Genomic DNA, 19,688 nt, shown 5'->3' with positions numbered 1-19,688 from the left:
ATGCCAAGCCAGCCATTCCTTATGAGCGGTTTCGAATGGAGTGCTTGCTTGCATGCTTAAGCCACTTGGCGAGTGCTCTCCAATGTGATTGTTAACTGTAGACGCACCCCAAGGCACTCTGCTACACTCCCCAATGGTTACATGGAGCAACAGCGACATCACGGTGTGTTAGAATGACTAAGACATGGTGGTGAAGTGAAAGCAATCCTGGACATGTCGTTTAAGAGTAGGAGAATGTGCTGATAAAGGTGGCGAAAACATCATCCTGTTAGAATTTCCAAGTTAATGATTACTTCCATCTTGCAGATGATTCATAGATCGGTTTTTAATAAACGTTTTTACAGTTTAAAGGTTTCACCAAATGTAGAAATCGGTGGAAATGGTGAACAGATTGCTTCCAAGGATTCAGACTCAGAGTAAGGTTGTTTTTCTTCCCTTTTTTTTGAAAAAGCTAATTTATTTGTTTGTTGTTTTCTTGTTTGTTTGTTGCAAATGTTCACCATTTAGCGCAAGGAGTGCAGGCAAGTTGTATGTGTTTCTGTAAGTACTTTTACAACTATTTACAGGTGAGGGTGAAAGAAGGGACTTGTTTAATTAGTTTTTCCCATCTGTCTTGAGACCGATGTTTTGAAAAAAAAATGTTTAAAAATCCCTTTTCAAATGTAGTTGGACAGAAATGAAATTACATTAAACACTGCACATCACTCATAATATTACATTGACACATTTAACGTGTGTGTGTGTGTGTGTGTGTGTGTGTGTGTGTGTGTGTGTGTGTGTGTGTGTGTGTGTGTGTGTGTGTGTGTGTGTGTGTGTGTGTGTGTGTGTGTGTCTGTGTGTGTGTTTGGCTGTTTGGCTGTTTGGCTGTGCCCATGGTTATCAAGCCAAATATTTGAATTTAGGAATCTCATGCAGTGTTTCAGTCCTGGCACTCATGATGGGACTACTACTACGACAGTATTACTACCATTGGATGTACTGTGATTTGCTTGTTTTTAAAGGCCTATCTATGAATGTCTCTTTTCAAAAGCTTTTACTGCACTTTCTGATTGTTTCAATGACTGAATCGCAGAAGAAAACTACCAAATGTCTTCAGTTTTCTCTGCCACATTGGCTTTTCATTTGATAAGAGGGTGAAATTGTGATAGTAAAGATTATGCTCTTTATTGAAACATTGGAGGAACCCAATGAAAGCTGGACAACCAACTCAACTGTTTACCAGACATTCACTTGGATTTATTGTGCATGCCGACAGTGTACTCTATCGCTCGGCTTTTTGTTTTATCGCCCAGCTCAGCCAATTGCAGGAACACAGTAAATTCCACAGGTGTGACTACGTCCTGGATGCTAAACTCGACTCCAATAACTGTTCTACACATTCTCAATAGTTCACTTCTGCTATACTTTGGTATTCCATCAGGTGAGCAATATTTAAATTTTCTCAATTTGTCGGACACTACATTGTGACACAGTTCTAACTTCCTTATAGACCATCTATTTATTATGTACGTGCTGGTGGATGAAAGAGTCTGGGTGTTTTATATTTATGCATTTGGTAATATGGCACTTTCAAAATGATGTAATCCACCTCAGATTGCTCGGCGCACATGGGCAGAAACCCCGAGTAATGAAGTAAATTGGTGTGGCCTGGATATATTTCATGCCGACCAGATAAGAATCGTAGAATGAAACGACGAAAAAAAATCTTTAAAGAATCTGAAAATACTTTTTTTTTTCTTGTGTATGAAAAATGGAAATCATGGATGGAAATCTTGTGTCTGAAACCCATCGCTTTCTGTACCCACCTTACCCAGTCGCACCCAACTGTCCCTTGACTCTGTGTCCTTTTCTCCTGACGATGTGGAGAGCTTGCTGTCAAACCTCGACTCAGATTCTGCAACCGGTCCAGACGGCACCAGCCCATGTGTCCGAAAAAACTGCTCCTCTGCTCTTGCTCACCCTCTCTCTGTTCTATTCACCCTCTCATTTGCTCAAGGTCATCTGGCATCTGCTTGAAAATTAGCAAACATTACTGTCCTGCATAAAAAGGTGCAAAAATAGATCCCTGCAACTACAGACCAATCAGCCTTCCATCAATCATCAGCAAAGTTATGGAATCCATCATCACTTGATGCATTAAATCCTTCCTCTTCTCCAATGGCTTGATTTCCGATCATCAATTTGGTTTCAGACCAGGTCACTCTACCCTGGATGTGCTGCTTCTGCTCTCCAAACAATGGATGGAGGTACTCGATGCCAAACATGAAATCGGAGCCATATTGCGTGCTATTGACACAGTCTGGCACCCTGCCCTGCTCATCAAACTCTTCCTATGGTATTCAAAGCCATCTCCACCCATGGCTCGCAGACTTCCACTCCTGTCACAGCCATGTGGCCCTAAATGGAGTTCTCCTCATCTCCTCTTCCTGTCCAAGCTGGAGTTCCTCAAGGCAACATTCTGGGTCCTGTTCTTTTTCTGGTCTTCATCAATGATCTCTTTGACTCTGGAAAATCCTCTTTATCTCTTTGTTGATGACTCCACCCTCTGCCGTACCATCGGTCACCCTTCAGACCGGTAAGCCGCAGGGTCTTCCCTCTCTGCAGATCTGTATAAAATTGCAAACTGGTCCAACATGTGGAATATGTCTTTCAATCCTGACAAATCTCACACTCTCACTATGTCTTTCCGAAAGGACCGTTTAGAACCCCCCCCCATCTTCTTTCTAAACAATCCTCTGGAAGAAGTCCTTTCATTCAAGCTTCTGGGTCTCACTATCTGCCATGATCCTTCCTGGGAAAGCCACATTTCCAACCTTGACTCCAAAGCCAATCGCTGCCTGGGAATCCTCCATCATGCAAAGTCCTTCCTCGGCCCACCTGAGCTCCTGACCACTTACAAAGCTTTCGTCCGCAGCCTGATGGAGTACTGCTCTCACCTCTGGGCTGGTGCTCCTGCCTCTCACCTTTCTCGGCTTCACGCTGTGGAAACCAAGGCATTTGGGATCATTGGTATCTCCCGTGATGAGGCTGAGTCTTTGGGTCTCTCACTCTCTCACCGCAGGCAGGTCGGTGGTCTTTCTGTCTTCTGCCATATTTCCGCAGGATGCTCAAGGTCCGCTAACAACCCCCTTCTGGTAAAACTACCAAAATCACGAATCACTGCTCACCTTCACTCTTTCATTCCTCTTTTTTCCTGCCTTTGGAATAAACTCCTACACTCTCTTCAATCGCATTCTTCCCTCCAGGCTTTCAAAACAGCAGTTCACCACCACCTCTTATCTTCACCCATCCAAAACCTTGATCTTTTCTTCCCCCGTTAATCCACCCCAAACCTACCTCCTTCACATTCCCTGTTTTTCTTCCTGAAAGTCCCTGTCATGTCCATCTTGTATACCCTGTGTACCCCACCCCACCCCTCTCTCTTCCACAGATCTCCCAATGTCTCTGTTCTCCACTGTTTTGTCCTTCCCTCTCCCTCCTTCTTGTCTATGCCCCCCTTGCTGTGCATTGTGTATTCGCTCTCATCCGGGCCTCGACATTCTATGGAAAAAAATACTCCATCGACTCGATGACATAAGTTGCTCGTTTATATAGTGTCCGTTCTTCGTTGAGGAGGTTGGCGTTTCAAAGCCCGTCCATGTCACTAGGTTTGATCAAAGATTTTTAAAATGATTCGAGTTGCTGCCTTGCTTGACGCTCAACATTTAAAAAGGATCGAGCACAGACAAACAGTTGCAGATTGGCAACCATTGTGCAGGCTTGATGGGCCAAATGGTCTCTTTCTGTGTTGAAATTCCTTGGAATGGAAGTCATCCATTATATAATCTTACATATAGTGTTACAAACTGTGGTGTCTGTCTGTGTATTCGTTTGTCTCCCCCGCTGCATTTGAAAAGCTGCTGATTGAGATCCAACCTCCGCCACCTGATGTTGCACCAGTATTTTGCGGTGGGCAGTATAAAAGTAGCAAAGAGCTTTGGCTTTGAGTGAAACAAAGAGTTCAACAGAATTAACCTTTTTAAATGCATTTAAATAATTTAAATTGATAGATTAACTTAAACTTTTCCCATCACTGGTGGTAAACATTTTGTCCACCCCATGCATCCTCTTCCAACCCTAATTCCTCACCACATTCATTGTTTGTCCAAGTCTGCCTCTATCTTGGCCTTCAACTCTCATTGATGTTTTCCCCCTCTCAGCTGTTCCTTTTGTCCCCCTCTCAGCTGTTCCTTTTGTCCTGATCCGATCAGTGTACTAATACTAGCTCTTCTACGAGCCTCAAGTATGTATACAAAAAAAAATAGATCAGTGGCTTGCAAAAGTACTAGCTCCCTTCCAATAATGCCACATTTAGATTAATTACAACTTACATAGAAACAATTTTTACATCATAACTTTTTTATCAATAACTTTAGAGATCAAACTAAACGCTTATAGTTGAGAGGTTTCATGTCAGGAATACCTGTAAAAAAACATGTACAAATCAAAATTCACTGGTTTAAAAAGTATTCAGCCCCATCGCTCAGTACTTTGTAGAAGCACCTTTTGCAGCAATGACTGCTATGATTATTAGATCTCGACCAGCTTTGTTCAGTGAGAGGATGAAACCTTTACCCTTTCCTCATGTGAAAATTGCTCTTGTTCTGACAAGTTTGATGGGATCGTCGATGGACTGCAAGCTTCAAGTCTCGCTAGAAATGTGAAAAAAAAAATTCAAAGAAATTTGCTCTCTCTCTCCCATACACAGATTTATCCCATCTCGTCTTCAGTTGTCATACACTTCCTCCCACCGATGGTTCACTGAAGCTTGTGGCGAGGCTGTTATCCTGAAACAACTTGCCTTCACCTCATGGAAGGCAAATCCAACTGAAGGCAATCTCAGTTCCTTCCACAAAGCTTGGAACAAGTGTGTGTTTACCCTCAGGTAAGCCATACAACAAAAACTTTCTGATCTCAAGTCTGAACTCTCAAACCTGTCTCCCTCCTCCAAATCCTGGTGGCATCGAGTTAAGTCTGTTTCTGCTGTATGTTCCACCTCCATCCCCTCCCTTACCTCAAATATCCACACAGCTGACTGCACATGAAAAGGCTGAATGCCTAAACTCCATGTTTGCTTCTAAATCTTGTCCCAAACCCATCACTTTCTGTACCCACCTTACCCAATCATACCCAGCTGTTCCTGGACTCTGTGTCCTTTTCTCCTGACAAGGTGGAGAGCTTGCTGTCAAACCTCGACTCAGAATTCTGCAACCAGTCCAGACGGCCTCAGCCCACGTGTTCCAAAAACCTGCTCTGCTGATCTTGCTCACCCTCTCTCTGTTCTATTCACCCTCTCATTTACTCAAGGTCATCTTCCATCTCCTTGGAAATCAGCAAACATTACCGCTCTGCCAAAAAAATGGTGCAAAAACAGATCCCTGCAACTACAGACCAATCAGCCTGCTCCCAATCATCAGCAAAGTCATGGAATCCATCATCGCTTCCAACATCAAATCCTTCCTCTTCTACAGTGGCTTGATTTCAGATCATTAATTTGGATTCAGACCAGGTCACTCGACCCTGGACATGCTGCTTCTGCTTTCCTAACAATGGATGGAGGTCATCGGTGCTAAACATAAGATCAGAGCCATCTCCTTAGACATTTCGCGAGCGTCCGATACGGTTTGACACCCAGCCCTGCTCATCGATCTCTCTTCATATGGTATCCAAGGCAGTCTCCACTAACGTATCACAGTCAATGTGTGGCTCTTAATGGAACTCTCTCATTTCCTCTTCCCGTCCAGGCTGGATTTCCGCAAGGCAGTATTCTGTGCCCTGTTCTTTTTCTGGTTTTCATCCAACGATTTCTCCGACTTTCTGGAAAATCCTCTTCATCTCTTTGCTGATGAATCCACCCTCTGCCGTTCCATCTCTCATTCCTCTGATCGGCAAGCCGCAGCGTCTTCACTCTCTGCAGACCTGGATAAAATCACAAGCTGGTCAAACACTTGGAATATGTCTTTCAATCCTGACAAATCTCACACCCTCACTATGTCTCTCCAAAAGGACCGTTTGGAAACTCCCCCCCCCCCCCCCATCTACCTTCTCAACAATACCTATGAAGAAGTCCTTTCATTCAAGCTTCAGTATCTCATTATCTGCCACAATCTTTCCTGGGAAAGTAACATCTCCAAGCTGGCCTCCAAAGCCAGTCACCGACTGGTCATCCTACGTTGTTGAAAGTCCTTCCATGGCACACCTGAGCTTCTAACCACATACAAAGCTTTCATCCACAGTCTGATGGAGTACTGTTCCCCTCTCTGGGGTGGTGCTCCTGCCTCACACCTCGCTCAACTTCACGCTGTGAAAACCAAAGTTTTTTGGATCATTAGTATCTTCCGCGATGAAGTTGAGTCTTTGGGTCTCTAACCGAGGCAGGTCGGTGGTCTTTCTGTCTTCTACCATCTCCTCTCTGGCCTTGCCCCTCCCCCCCCTGCCCCCCTCTGTCTGTGATTCTGATCCTGACAGATTCTGTCCCCCCGATATTTCCTGATGGCACTCGAGGTCCACAAAAAACCCCTTCTGGTGAAACTTCCAAAATCGAGAATCACTGCTCACCTTCACTCTTTCAATCACTTTACACCTAGACTCACCTTCCTCTTTTTCTCCACCTCTGGAGCAAACCCCAACACTTCAATCCCACTCCTCCCTCCAGGTCTTTAAAACAGCCTTTCACCACCATCTCACATCTTCCCCCATTCAAAATCTTGATCATTTCTACCCCTGTTAACACACAATGCACAACAAGGGGGACAGGAGACAAGAGGGGTGGGAGAGGGAAGGACAAAACAGTGGGGAGCAGAGACATTTGGATATCTGTGTAAGTGAGAGGGATGGGGTGGGGAACACGATGGACACTACAGGGACTTTCAGGAAGGAAGGCAGGGAATTAGAAGGAGGTGGGTTACCAGGGGTAGAAAAGATCATGGTTTTGGATGGGGGAAGATAAGAGGTGGTGGCGAACAGCTGTTTTGAAAAGCTGGAGGGAAGAATGGGATTGAAGAGGGTGAGAGAGTTTATTCCAAAGGAAAGAAAAAATTGGAATGAAAGAGTGAAGGTGAGCAGTGATTCGTGATTTTGGAAGTTTTACCAGAAGGGGGTTGCTGGTGGACCTTAAGCACCCTGTGGAAATATGGTGGGGACATATCGCAGACAGAGCAGGGGGGGGGGGGCAGACAGGAGAGGAGATGGTAAAAGACAGAAAGACCACCAACCTGCCTGCGGTGAGAGGCCCAAAGACTCAGCCTCACTGCGGAAGGTAACAATGCCGTGAAGCCGAGAAATGTGAGAGGCAGGAGCACCAGTCCAGAGGGGAGAGCAGTACTCCACAGGCTGTGGATAAAAGCTTTGTATGTGGTCAGGAGCTCAGGTGGGCTGAGGAAGGACTTTGCATGACGGAGGATGCTCAGTTGGCGACTGGCTTTGTAGGCCAGGTTGGAAATATAGAGCGCAAACAGTTTCCAACGGTTTTGAGATATCCTGCTCACAGAAACAGACAAACAGGGATGAAAACATAAGCTCTATCCATCTTAGGTGGTGGAGGTAAAAAGATGCAAAAGCCAATCCCCTTAACTACACATATATTAGCTTACTTCCAATCATTTGCAAGGTCATTGAATCCATAGTCGAAGTTGATATGAAATCCTTCCTTTTATCCAACTGCCTCATCTCAAATCACCAATTCAGATTCAGAAGAGGTCATTCTACTTTGGACATGCTGCTTCGACTCTCCCACCAATGTATGGAGGCCCTAAAATGAGACACCAGATCAGGATGGTCTCTCAAAACACATCTCGAGCTTTCAATACAATCTGGAATCTCGCCTTGCTCTCTAAACTCTCTGCCTTTGGCATGCAAGGCCAATTACACTCTTGGGATATTGACTTCCTTTACACTGGTAGTGTATGTGTAGATCTCAATGGAATCCTTTTATCCCCTTTCCCTGTTAATGCTGGAGTCCCCCAAGGCAGTGTTCTTGGCCCAGTCCTATTGCAAATTTTCATCAGCGATCTCTCTGGGTAATCTTTAGAGTGGCCTGCAAAAGTATTCCCCCCTCCAAAGTTTTCACATTTTGATGCCACCTGAGCTTATTTCATGATGCTTTAAACTCAAACTTAAAATACAGTCTTCAAAAACAACTCCAAAGTGATAAAGGTAAAAAATTCAGATAAAATGTAAATAAGGTAGATCAACGGAGAAAATCAGATGATTCTCAGTTACATAAGTATTCAAACCCTTTGCCTGATTAACCCTAAATCACTTCAGGAGCAAATTATTTGTTTTAAAGGTTACAAAATAAGTGTAATATGTTTCACTTCTATGTAATCAGTGGTTTAACTTCAAAATTAATCTCCCCTACTTATCTTAGGAGTTTAAAGGTGCAACTCACTTGGTCAACCAACAAGATAACCATGATGACCAAGGAGCTTTCCAAAGAAGTCAGGTATGAAGTGGTAGAGAAGCACCATTTAGGAGAGAGTTATAATAAGATTTCAAAGTCACTCTCCCTTTCAGTACGGTGAAATCCATCATTAACAAGTGAAAGACGTATCATACCACCCATACTCTACCCAGATCAGGTCGCCCATCCAAACTCGGCAGCTGGGCGAGCAGGAAACTGGTTCAGGGTGTCACTAAATCCAACAATGACTTTGAAAGGTCTGCAAGGGTTTATGTCCGAGGTGGGGGTCAATGTTCATCAATCAACAATATCCTGTTCCATTCACAAAATTGGCCTTTGGACATGTGGCAAGAAAGAAGCAATTACTGAAAAAGATGCATATAAATGCTCATATTGAGTTTGTGATAAAGCATCTTAATGATACTGCAAGCATGTGTACAAATGTTTTGTGGTCAGACGAGACAAAAAGTGAACATTTTGGTCTAAATTCAAAGTGTTATGCCTGGCGCAAGCCCAACACTGCACATCACCCACCTTCCAGTCCAGTTGCAGAATCAGAGTTGAAGGTTACCAGAAACTTCTCCATCCTCTCAGGGGCAATAGACAAGAGTCCTGGAGCAGTTGAGTATGACTGGGAAGGGTGGGTACAAAGAGATAGGGTTTGGGGGATACAACATTTAGAACCAAACAGAATTGAGGCATTTGGCCTTCTCATGAGCAGAGACAGCTGTAGTGCTATTTGAAGGGAGGGGGAGCATACTCTGGAGACAGACTTAACATGGCACTGCCAAGTTTTAGAGGAGGAGATAAGTTTGAAAGTTAAATCTTGAGGGTGGACAGATGTTGTTTTCTGGGAGTCCTGTGACAAGGGTGAGTGCTGCTATTGGCGAAAGCTGTGGGCCGTTTACTGAATTGGCCGGTAGTGAGAAGCTGATGCATAACAGGCTAGGCCATGTCACGTGAGGATTAAGATTGGAAGCTGGCAAGGGGAAACGAGGACTGGAGCATTGGAAAAGTGCCATTTTTCTCTATTGCTTCGTGTCTCCACTGCCGGTTGGGCAGACCCATGGCTTTTTCTACCACTGCCAGTGGGATGCCCTTGCCTTTATCTCTGCTGCCACGTGGACCTCTCCTTGTGGAAATTTTCTTCCTCTTTGTGGATGACGGTTTTCTGGGCTGAGATCTCTGCACTGCTCTGTCCTGCCTCGAGCCATTCCCTTGTGGACATCTGAGCTCTTTATTAACGTTGCTTGATTTGCGTGTTCCTGTGTGCGCATGTGTGCTCACGTGTGGGCCCAATAGCAGTGTACTACTTTTTATTGTACAATGATTCATTTATTTATAACTCGCAAATACCACCCATTGCTTTGCTAATGGGAATACCAAATGAGGGGGGAGAGAGGTGAGAGGGGGTGGGGGGGAGAGAGAGAGAGAGAAGAGAGAGAGAGAGAGAGAGAGAGAGAGAGAGAGAGAGAGAGAGAGAGAGAGAGAGAGAGAGAGAGAGAGAGAGAGAGAGAGAGAGAGAGAGAGAGAGAGAGAGAGAGAGAGAGAGATAGAGATAGAGATAGAGATAGAGATAGAGATAGAGATAGAGATAGAGATAGAGATAGAGATAGAGATAGATGTGTAAGGGAGAAAGAGAGAGAAAAACAAACATGACCTTCGCACCATTTCCTGTGTGTTTTGTATTTTAAGGCGATAGTCCTTCTTTACACAGGAGCAACAAAGGTTTCATTGGCTTAAACTGTGTCCTCCTAAATCAGATTGTATGGACTCGGAACAAGTGTGTGTTCTGCAAACAGCTGCAGCTGTGTCCAATAAGCTGATTCCAATGGTAATTGAGGTAACACCGGCCAACAAGCGTATTATGAGATGAAGGATTCGTCACTCCTTGAGTGTTGTTTCTCTGGTCTCTGTATATGTTCTGACTGAGGTGAGTGATCTCACTATGCAGGAAGCCTTCTATACCACACTTGAGTCTGTTGTTGATCAGTGCCCCAGGCGAGATACTCTTCTCGTCTTGGGGGATTTCAATGCATCAACTGGAACTGATAGGGGTGGTTATGAGACATGTGTTTGTCCCCATGGGTCTGGATCTGTGAACCAGAATAGCACTAAGTTCCTTAACTTTGCAAGAAGCCATGCACTTATGGTGGAGGTTTATGGTTTCAGCACCCAACAGGCTCATCGCTGGACTTGGTATTCCAAAGCTGGTTCTGTGGCAAAGGAGATTGACCATGTGCTCATTGATGGTCGCTGGAGGATGATCCAGACCTGCAGGGTCGACTGGAGTGCTCAGTTCCTCAATACTGACCATAGGCTTGTTGTGACAAGGTGTCTACGAACAGGCTGAGTCGGGATTTGGGGGTCTGAGTGCTTTGGGGAATACTGAAGCATTGTCGAGTGCCTTCAAGACCACCGTCCTTGATGTTGCCGGTGGATGTCTTGGAACTCACTGTCGGGCGAACAAGAATTTTGTCTCTCAAGGGACACGGGATACCATTGACCAGAGTCGCTGGGCCAGGCTTATTCGCAGAGCTGAGCTGTTCAGGTAGTTGAGGCATAAAACTATGTATGCTGAGGGTGGACAAGAAGGCCTATGTGCAAGGAATCTGTGAGGGTAGAGCATCACCTGTGATCAAGTGATTCTCGTCCTGCTTACAGGGGAATTCACACGTTGTGTTCATGCAACCCCATCCCTCGGTGTACTGTAGTTGGAGCGGAGAGTGGAGGGCTCTTTACAGAGGAGTCTGAAGTGAAGGTCCGCAGGGCCGGTTACTTTGAGTGCTTGTACCAGGCTGATCCACCAGCTGTTGAGTTGGATGTCAGGGGTGTTACTATCCCTATTGCTGGCCCTCTAATCAACCGTGATTCACCTTTGTTTGTGGAAACACATGCTGTGGTGAACTGGTTGAAATGGGATAAAGCTCCTGGGATCTGTGGCATCCATGCTGAACTTCTCAAGGCTGGTGAAAATGCTGTACTCATGTCATTGCATGCAGTTCTGTGTCTGGCTTGGAACACAGGCATCATCCCAACTCACTGGAAGAGGGGCCTTGTTGTCCCTCTCTGGAAAGGGAAGGGTGATCACCAGGACTGAAACAACTACCGAGGGGTGACGCTGCTCTCATTGCCGGGCAAGGTCTTTGCTCGGATAATTATTGATGGGGTTCACCACCATCTGCTTGAGCAACAGCACCCAGAGCAGTCAGGCTTTACACCAAAGAGGTCAACGATTGACCATATCCTTGCCCTTCGGGTCCTCACCGAACACAGACGAAAGTTTTGGCAGGGGCTGCTTGCAGTCTATGTTGATCTCTTCAAAGCATTCAATTCAGTGAATCAAGATGCCCTCCAGAAGATTCTTAGTCTTCATGGGGTGCCACTAAAACTGATCAATCTGATATCTGAAGTTTACTCTGGCACTGAAAGTGCTGTGAAATGTGGTGATACAATATCCGACTTATTTCCAGTTGTTATTGGAGTTCATCAGGTGTGTGGACTGCCCCCCACACTTTTCAACGCTTGTATGGACTGGATTCTGGGGGGGGGGGGGGATCAAGCTGCAGTGTATCGGAGAGATCAAGCTGCAGTGTGTCGCTTAGGAATGGTAAGATCTCTGACCATGATTTTGCAGATGATGCAGTCATCTTTGCAGAGACTTTGGAGATCCTTTTGGTGTCCTTTGAGGTGCTGAATGAGGAGTCTGAGCCACTGGGATTATGGGTTTCCTGGGTCAAAACTCAGGTCCAAGCTTTTAATGACATCTTGGATGCTGCAATCTTGTCTGTACCTGTTTCTTCTTCTTCTTCTTCTTCCTCTTTTGGCTTGCTCCCGTTAGGGCTCGCCACAGCGGATCAACCGTCTCCATTTCGCTCTATCCTCCACATCTTCCATTGACACTCCAACCACCCGCATGTCCGCCCTCACCGCATCCATGAACCTCTTCTTTGGCCTTCCTCTTCTCCTCCTGCCTGGCGGCTCCATCTTCAACATCCTTCTCCCGATATACTCCGTTTCCCTCCTGTGCACATGTCCAAACCATCTCAATCTCGCCTCTCTCACTTTGTCTCCAAACCGTCCTACCTGCACTGTCCCTCTAATATACTAATTTCTTATCCTATCCATCCTCGTCACTCCCAACGAGAATCGCAGCATCTTTAACTCTACCACCTCCAGCTCCGCTTCCTGTCTTATTGTTAGTGTCACCGCCTCCAAACCATACAACATAGCTGGTCTCACTACCGTCTTATATACTTTCCCCTTCACTCTTGCAGCTACCCTTCTGTCACAAATCACTCCTGCAACTCTTCTCCACCCACTCCATCCTGCCTGCACTCTCTTTTTCACTTCTCTCCCACACTCTCCGTTACTTTGGACAGTTGATCCCAAGTATTTAAACCAATCCACCTTCCCCACCTCAACTCCTTGCAACCGCACCATACCACCACCCTCCCTCTCATTTACGCACATGTACTCTGTCTTACTCCGACTGACTATCATTCCCCTTCTCTCCAGTGCGTACCTCCACCTCTCAAGGCTCGCTTCAGCCTGCTCCCTAATCTCCCTACAGATCATGATGTCATCCGCGAACATCATAGTCCATGGAGACTCCAGTCTGATCTCATCCGTCAACCTGTCCATCACCATTGCAAACAGGAAAGGGCTCAGAGTCGATCCTTGGTGCAATCCCACTTTAACCTTAAACCGGTCCGTCATTCCTACCGCACACCTCACCGCTGTCACACTGTCCTCATACATATCCTGCACGATCCTCACATACTTCTCCACCACTCCCGACTTCCTCATACAATATCACAGCTCCTCTCTTGGCACCCTATCATAAGCTTTCTCTAAATCCACAAACACACAATGTAACTCCTTCTGGCCTTCCCTATACTTCTATACTCCATCCACCTTCTCAACACACTCTCCTCGCTCGTCAGCACATTCCCATTTGCGTCCTTTATCACCCGAACCTGCAGCACATCCTTCCCAGCTCGGTCCCTCTGTCTTGCCAATCGGTATAAATCCTTTTCCCCTTCTTTTGTATCCAACTTCTCATACAGCTCGTCATATGCCTTTTCCTTGGCCTTTGCCACCTCTCTTTTTGCCTTTCGCCACCACTCCTTGTACTCCTGCCTACTTTCTTCATCTCTCTGACTATCCCACTTCTTTTTCGCCAACCCCTTCTTCCTTATACTTTCCTGTACTTCCTCATTCCACCACCAAGTCTCCTTATCTTCCTTCCTCTGTCCAGATGTCACACCAAGTACCTTCCTAGCTATCTCCCTCACAACTTCTGCTGTCGTTGCCCAATCATCCCACCCATCTTTACCACCATCCAATGCCTGTCCCACCTCCTCTCTAAATTTCACTCAACAGTCTTCCTCCTTCAGCTTCCACCATCTGGTCCTTGGTTCAGCCCTCACTCTCTTCCTCAACCTCACCTCTAAAGTCATCCTACAGCCCACCAATCGATGCTGTCAAGCTACACTCTCCCCTGCCACAACCTTACAGTCACTAATCTCTTTCAGGTTGCATCTCCTACTTAAGATGTAATCCACCTGTGTGCACTTTCCTCCACTCTTGTATGTCACCCTGTGTTCCTCCTTCTTCTTGAAATACGTATTTACCACTGCCATTTCCATTCTTTTTGCAAACTCTACCACCATTTGCCCTTCCACATTTCTCTTGTTGAGACCGTACCTCCCCATCACCTCCTCATCCTCTTTATTCCCTTCCCCAACATGTCCATTGAAATCTGCTCCAATCACCACTCTTTCATCCTTGGATACACTCTCCACCACTTCATCTAACTCACTCCAGAAATCTTCTTTATACTCCATCTCACACCCCATATGTGGGGCATATGCACTGATGACATTCATCATCACCCCTTCAATTTCCAACTTCACACTCATCACTCGGTCAGACACTCTCCTCACCTCCAATACCCTCTCGACATAATCTTCCTTCAGGATTACCCCGACACCATTTCTCCTCCCATCCACACCATGGTAGAACAGTTTGAAACCACCTCCAATGCTCCTAGCCTTACTCCCCATCCACTTGGTCTCTTGTACACACAGTATGTCCACCTTTCTTCTCTCCATCATATCAGCCAACTCTCGCCCTTTGCCAGTCATCGTCCCAACATTCAGAGTTCCAACTCTCACCTCCACACTTCTACCCTTCCCCCTCTCCCACTGCCTCTGGACTCGCCTTCCCCGTCTCCTTCTCTTCCTTCGCCCAGCAGTAGCACAATTTCCACTGGTACCCTGCTGACCACTGGTACCGGTGGCTGTCGTTGGTAACCCGGGCCTCGACCGATCCGGTATGGAAATTCGTTTTGTTGTCCGCATAATGATTTGGCAGAGGCTTTTACGCCGGATGCCCTTCCTGACGCAACCCTGGTCGCCTCTTACGACACACAGGGATATGGTACACCTATTCTAACCGGGGCATACACCGGGCCTAGTACAACTGGTGCTCATTTCGCCGACCTCGGAAGGATGGCAGGCTGAGTCAACCCCCTGGTGTTTTTTTGACTTGGTTTATATATCCATATATATATATATATATATATATATATATATATATATATATATATATATATATATATATATATATATATATATATATATATATATATATATATATATATATACATATATACACACACATATACATACATATATTAATTCAGTGTCCCAACGGGGCTTGAACTCAGGACCTTTTGGGTCCTAAGCCACTGCCCTTACCACTGCGCCAACACCAGGCTTGTTGTCTGTACCTGTTTGTGGTGAAGATATTGAGGTCACGGAGAGATTCACTCTCCTTGGCAGTGATATTCATGTCTTTGCTGGCTGTGAGCCAGAGGTCAATAAATGTCTGGATCAGGCCTGGGTAGTCATGGATTCACTGGATCATGGGGTGTGGTGCTGTCAGTACCTGTGCAGGAGGATGAAAGTCCTAGTCTTCAGGTCCTTGGTGCTTCCAGTCTTGGTCTACGAATGTGAGACTTGGACTCTGACCAACGATCTGAGATGGAGACTTAATTCCTTTGGTTCCGTGTCTCTTCGGAGAATCCTTGGCTTTCGCTGGTCGGACTTTGTGTCCAATGAGCGGTTGCTGAGAGAGACTCAAATGAGATTTGTTACCTGCATCGTCCATGAGCGTCAGCCTCGGCTGCATGGACATGTGGCCCGTTTTCCTGACGCTGATCCTGCTCACCAGATTCTCTCAGTGAGGGAGCCTCGTGAGTGGAAGAGGCCAAGACCACGTGCATCGTGTTTGCAGCAGGTTGATCGGCATCTCAAGGAGATTGGGATGGGCCAGGCATCTGCCTGGGGGAATGGCTCGATGGAAGCCCCAGGAGTACCGGCGGAAAGTGGACGCAGCGACACGCTGCTCTGGTGCATGCTGCCATACCTGACCTGACCTGACCTCCTTCTGTGTTCCCTTTTCTGTCTTTCTTTTTCAATTATCATGTGATTTGTAACCTATCCCATAGCATGGTTTACCAAGTGGCTAAGGCAAAGAGACTGCTGCTCTTTCATCTCAGATATGTAAGTGGTGTGCTGGTTTCCACTTCCTCTCTTCTGATCTTGCTTCCCTTGCTCTTTCAGTCCTCTTGCCCTTCCCAGCTCCTACAGGTTTGACATGTTCTTCCAGTGACCCACTCAAGTTTGACCCTTCAAAATCCAGGCTGATTGCTCACCTCTACTCTGTTTCACTTCTCAGGCATTTGAACCGCTTTCCTTGAGGCAGTCCAATCATACTTTTCCAGTGCTTTCTGGAGGAATTCTACCACTATTTCATCTTCCACGCCTTCCTGTGATCTTTTGTGCCCTTCTTAAACTATCTTGCCTGTAGGTTTCCTTCTCACTAGTTTCTCATTTGGTTATCCAAATCATTGTTCTGACTCCATCTATGTTTCCCCACTGTCAGTAGGATAACCTTCTATAATCTGTCATCTTCCTTTTTCACGATTCCAACGCAGAGTATATAAAATACTGATACTTTCGAACCTTGATGGACATTGCTGTACTTTACTTAAAGCACCAAATTCAAGAGATTATAATCCACATACATCACTATGTTGCGTTAAATATGACCCAGAGAAGGGTTTAAAGAATAGCCGACAATCGTCGACAATGTAAGTAAAGGCAGGGTGAGGTTAAATGCAATTTCATAAGTAATCATAATATAATGTGGACATTATTTGTTGGTGATACAAGGTCATGTGATCCGCAATGTTCTTCACAGAAAGTGGTGATGGGGAAGTCCACAACAGAGGTGGCTGTGATGGCGGATGGAAAACCCAAGCAGATGGAACGTGCCCAGTGGGATAATAAGACACAGTACTTGCTTTCTTGTGTGGGCTTTGCTGTCGGCCTTGGAAACATATGGCGCTTTCCATACCTGTGCCAGACTTATGGAGGAGGCAAGTGTTTACAATAACCATGTCAAGAGAATTACATGGGGTAATACGTTGTGTCATTGGGACAACCTCGATTGTTCTTTGACAGAGAATAAGCAATACGTATTTGTTGTCATTCCAATAATCAGCCACAAGTTGTGATCGTCAATGTTTCCATAGCAGAACCTTAACCTTGGACAGGTGCCATCCCTTTTCCTCGGCAGTATCCCTGGATGGTGTATTTCACCACCATAGTGAAGGAAAACACGGAATGACGAGAGCATTACTCGGTTGAGAACATACCACCGTCAGGCTGAATAGTTTGTTTTGTATCCCACTTGTAGGCCTGATTTGGATCCGGACTTGAACCAAAATCGAATCGGCTTGTTCTTCTCTCATACCCAATTCATCCACTTAGTTTTGTCATAACTCATCTACAACATCTTGAGATATCATGATATCGATCGTTTTTGGTCCCATCTCTTAATGGTAAAGAATCACTTTAACAATAAAAAAAATTCTCATATCAGGATCCAGATCTTCACCAAAATCTAATCGATTAGTCCTTGTCACAAACCTAACACGTCCACCAAATTTTGTCCGAATCTGTCCACAACTTTTTGAGATATCGTGCTATATATCGGTTTTTGGCCCAATCTCTCAATGGTGAAGAATGACTTAAAAAAATTTTGAGTAGACTGATCTGGAACCGGATCTTCACCAAAATCTAATCAGTTCGCCCTCGTCACACACCCAACCTGTCCACAAAATTTCGTCCAAATCTGTCAACAACTTTTTTAGATATCCTGTTCACAGACAGACAAACAACCAGACAGGAGTGAAAACATTACCTCTACTCACCTTTGGCAATCGGTGGCGGAGGTAATAAAAAAATTTTTTTTGATATTTTGAAAAATTAATTTTGGCAATCTCTGTATTTCGAGGTTCTCTCTGCATTTTTTTTTTTCCGGGAAAAGATGATTTTTCTTTATATCCGGGTTAATTTCCAGCAACATGGATCGTGAATCGAGAGAGGATATGCATTCAGAATAACATGCTCACAATGTTTGTTATAACCCATGTTGTGGAGGTCCAACTGAATATGTAAACATGCAACACTTGCAATGTGCACTGTATCACTTACATTGTGCACCGTCTGTAAATGAGAGATGTTTATAACTTCCAATCACCCACTGTCTTTAAACCACAAAAACCCATACACTTATCTAATCATACCACCATAAAAAAAACAGAGGAACACCATCCCCTTTGCAAGATCATGTGATGTGCCATTGTCAGTAGATGATAAATGGGGTTTCTGGGATGCCCATTCAAATGAATGGGGGAAAAGGTGTAAACTTTCTGACCCAGTCCCCAAAAGCTCAAAATGGGAGACACACTTCCTCCCCACTTATCCCCTTCCCTCCCATACAAGCAAATGTAAAATTGAGACTATGAAAGATTGAGACTCACTGATTAAAGTACTTCTTCCCTTTCATATTTTCATTATACTCAAAGAGCGAACCAAGGAATATTTGTCCATGTTCTACTTTAGGGAATAACTTAATTTTCTTAAAACATTCATTTCCATCGAGTATATTCACAAAGAATAACTTGGAACTTGGTTCTTGATTTAAGTGTCTTTGTTGAGCAGAAATGAAATGATAAACTTCTCTTAATGCTCTTGTTTGACCACCTCCTGAGCCACATATCATTTTGAGATTGTCATAAATTGTTTTTCCATTGTTCAATTGATAACCATCAGTTTTCAGTCCATTCAAGGACATTAATTTTATTTCTTTACATCCTCCAGCTTATTTGTAATTTAATTTATCCGCTTATTTGTTTTATCTGCTTTTTACCCCGGTTATTTCTTCAATAAGACTTATTTGATATTTCTCACATTATTTATGTTTCCCATTTAAATACCAAGGCTGATTACATCTCCACTCTTTGGTTTGGTTATTGCTTGGTTCTATCATTTATAAATCAGTAAAAAGACGGCGGTAGCCCGTTAAAATTCCCAACCCAATATTTTAACACATACTTATAACCAGAAGGGAGACTATTGATTCCATTCTCTAAAATATATATTTTATCATCAAAAGCTCCTAATGGTCTCTTATTTATCTCTTCTGTATGTAATTGATGTTTATAACTTCTTATTGTATTCATTTTTCTGTACTCTTCCTTCTTTAAGGTTAAACAGTTGTAATAATGTTTAAAGTTTATTATTTCCTTGATTAAATTTTTCTTTATTCCTTTTAGCTTCTTAGCACACCTTTCAATATTATTATTATCAATATATATAAAAGCATACGACTGATCTCAATCCTATAAATTTACTCATGACTTTCCCACCCAATTCATCTTTAAACTTACCAATAACCTTTTTATTCTTTGATAAAACAACACATCACCTGACTTATAATTATTTGTTTCATATATATATATATAAATATATTAGGGTGTTTCACTCGTGGTGGTTAAAAAATGAAATTTGTTAAATTGTCAGAAGGGGTGTCCCCTTGTTTCTTATGACCCATAAATATTTTAGGCAAATATTTGGTTTGATTCATCAATATTTACTGGTCCCACAGTTGGACAAGATTCCACATTTCAAGTGAAACTTCGAAAAAATCAAATGGAGGAGAAGACAAAAAATTGCAACGAACGTTTATTGAACTGAAAATTAACAAAAAAACTTATGAAAATGAAATGTAGAACAATTATGCAAGTAGAGCAGGGCAATCAAATCGTTGGGCTCAAGGAGCAGGAGGGAACTTAGTAGTTACTCCAGCCTTTGTTCTCTTGACGGTCTTG

At 44.2% G+C, this 19,688-nt stretch overlaps 1 protein-coding gene across 1 annotated transcript in view; it reads left to right on the top strand.

Moving 5' to 3' along the window:
• Positions 1-403: 403 nt before the first annotated feature.
• LOC147019339 (sodium-dependent neutral amino acid transporter B(0)AT1-like) overlaps positions 404-19,688 on the top strand; it is a 70,493-nt gene continuing 51,208 nt past the window's right edge. The window contains exons 1-2 of the mRNA XM_085899759.1: positions 404-421; positions 16,712-16,889. Coding sequence (XP_085755885.1) covers positions 16,721-16,889 — 169 coding nt within the window. The 5' untranslated portion in view covers positions 404-421; positions 16,712-16,720. The remainder of the gene's footprint in view (positions 422-16,711; positions 16,890-19,688) is intronic.

Source organism: Eptatretus burgeri, chromosome 10 (genome assembly GCF_056783735.1).
Source record: "Eptatretus burgeri isolate ZD-2024b chromosome 10, Ebu_testis_v1, whole genome shotgun sequence".
Classification (NCBI taxonomy): Eukaryota; Metazoa; Chordata; class Myxini; order Myxiniformes; family Myxinidae; genus Eptatretus; species Eptatretus burgeri.
This window is presented reverse-complemented; position numbering and strand designations above follow the sequence as displayed.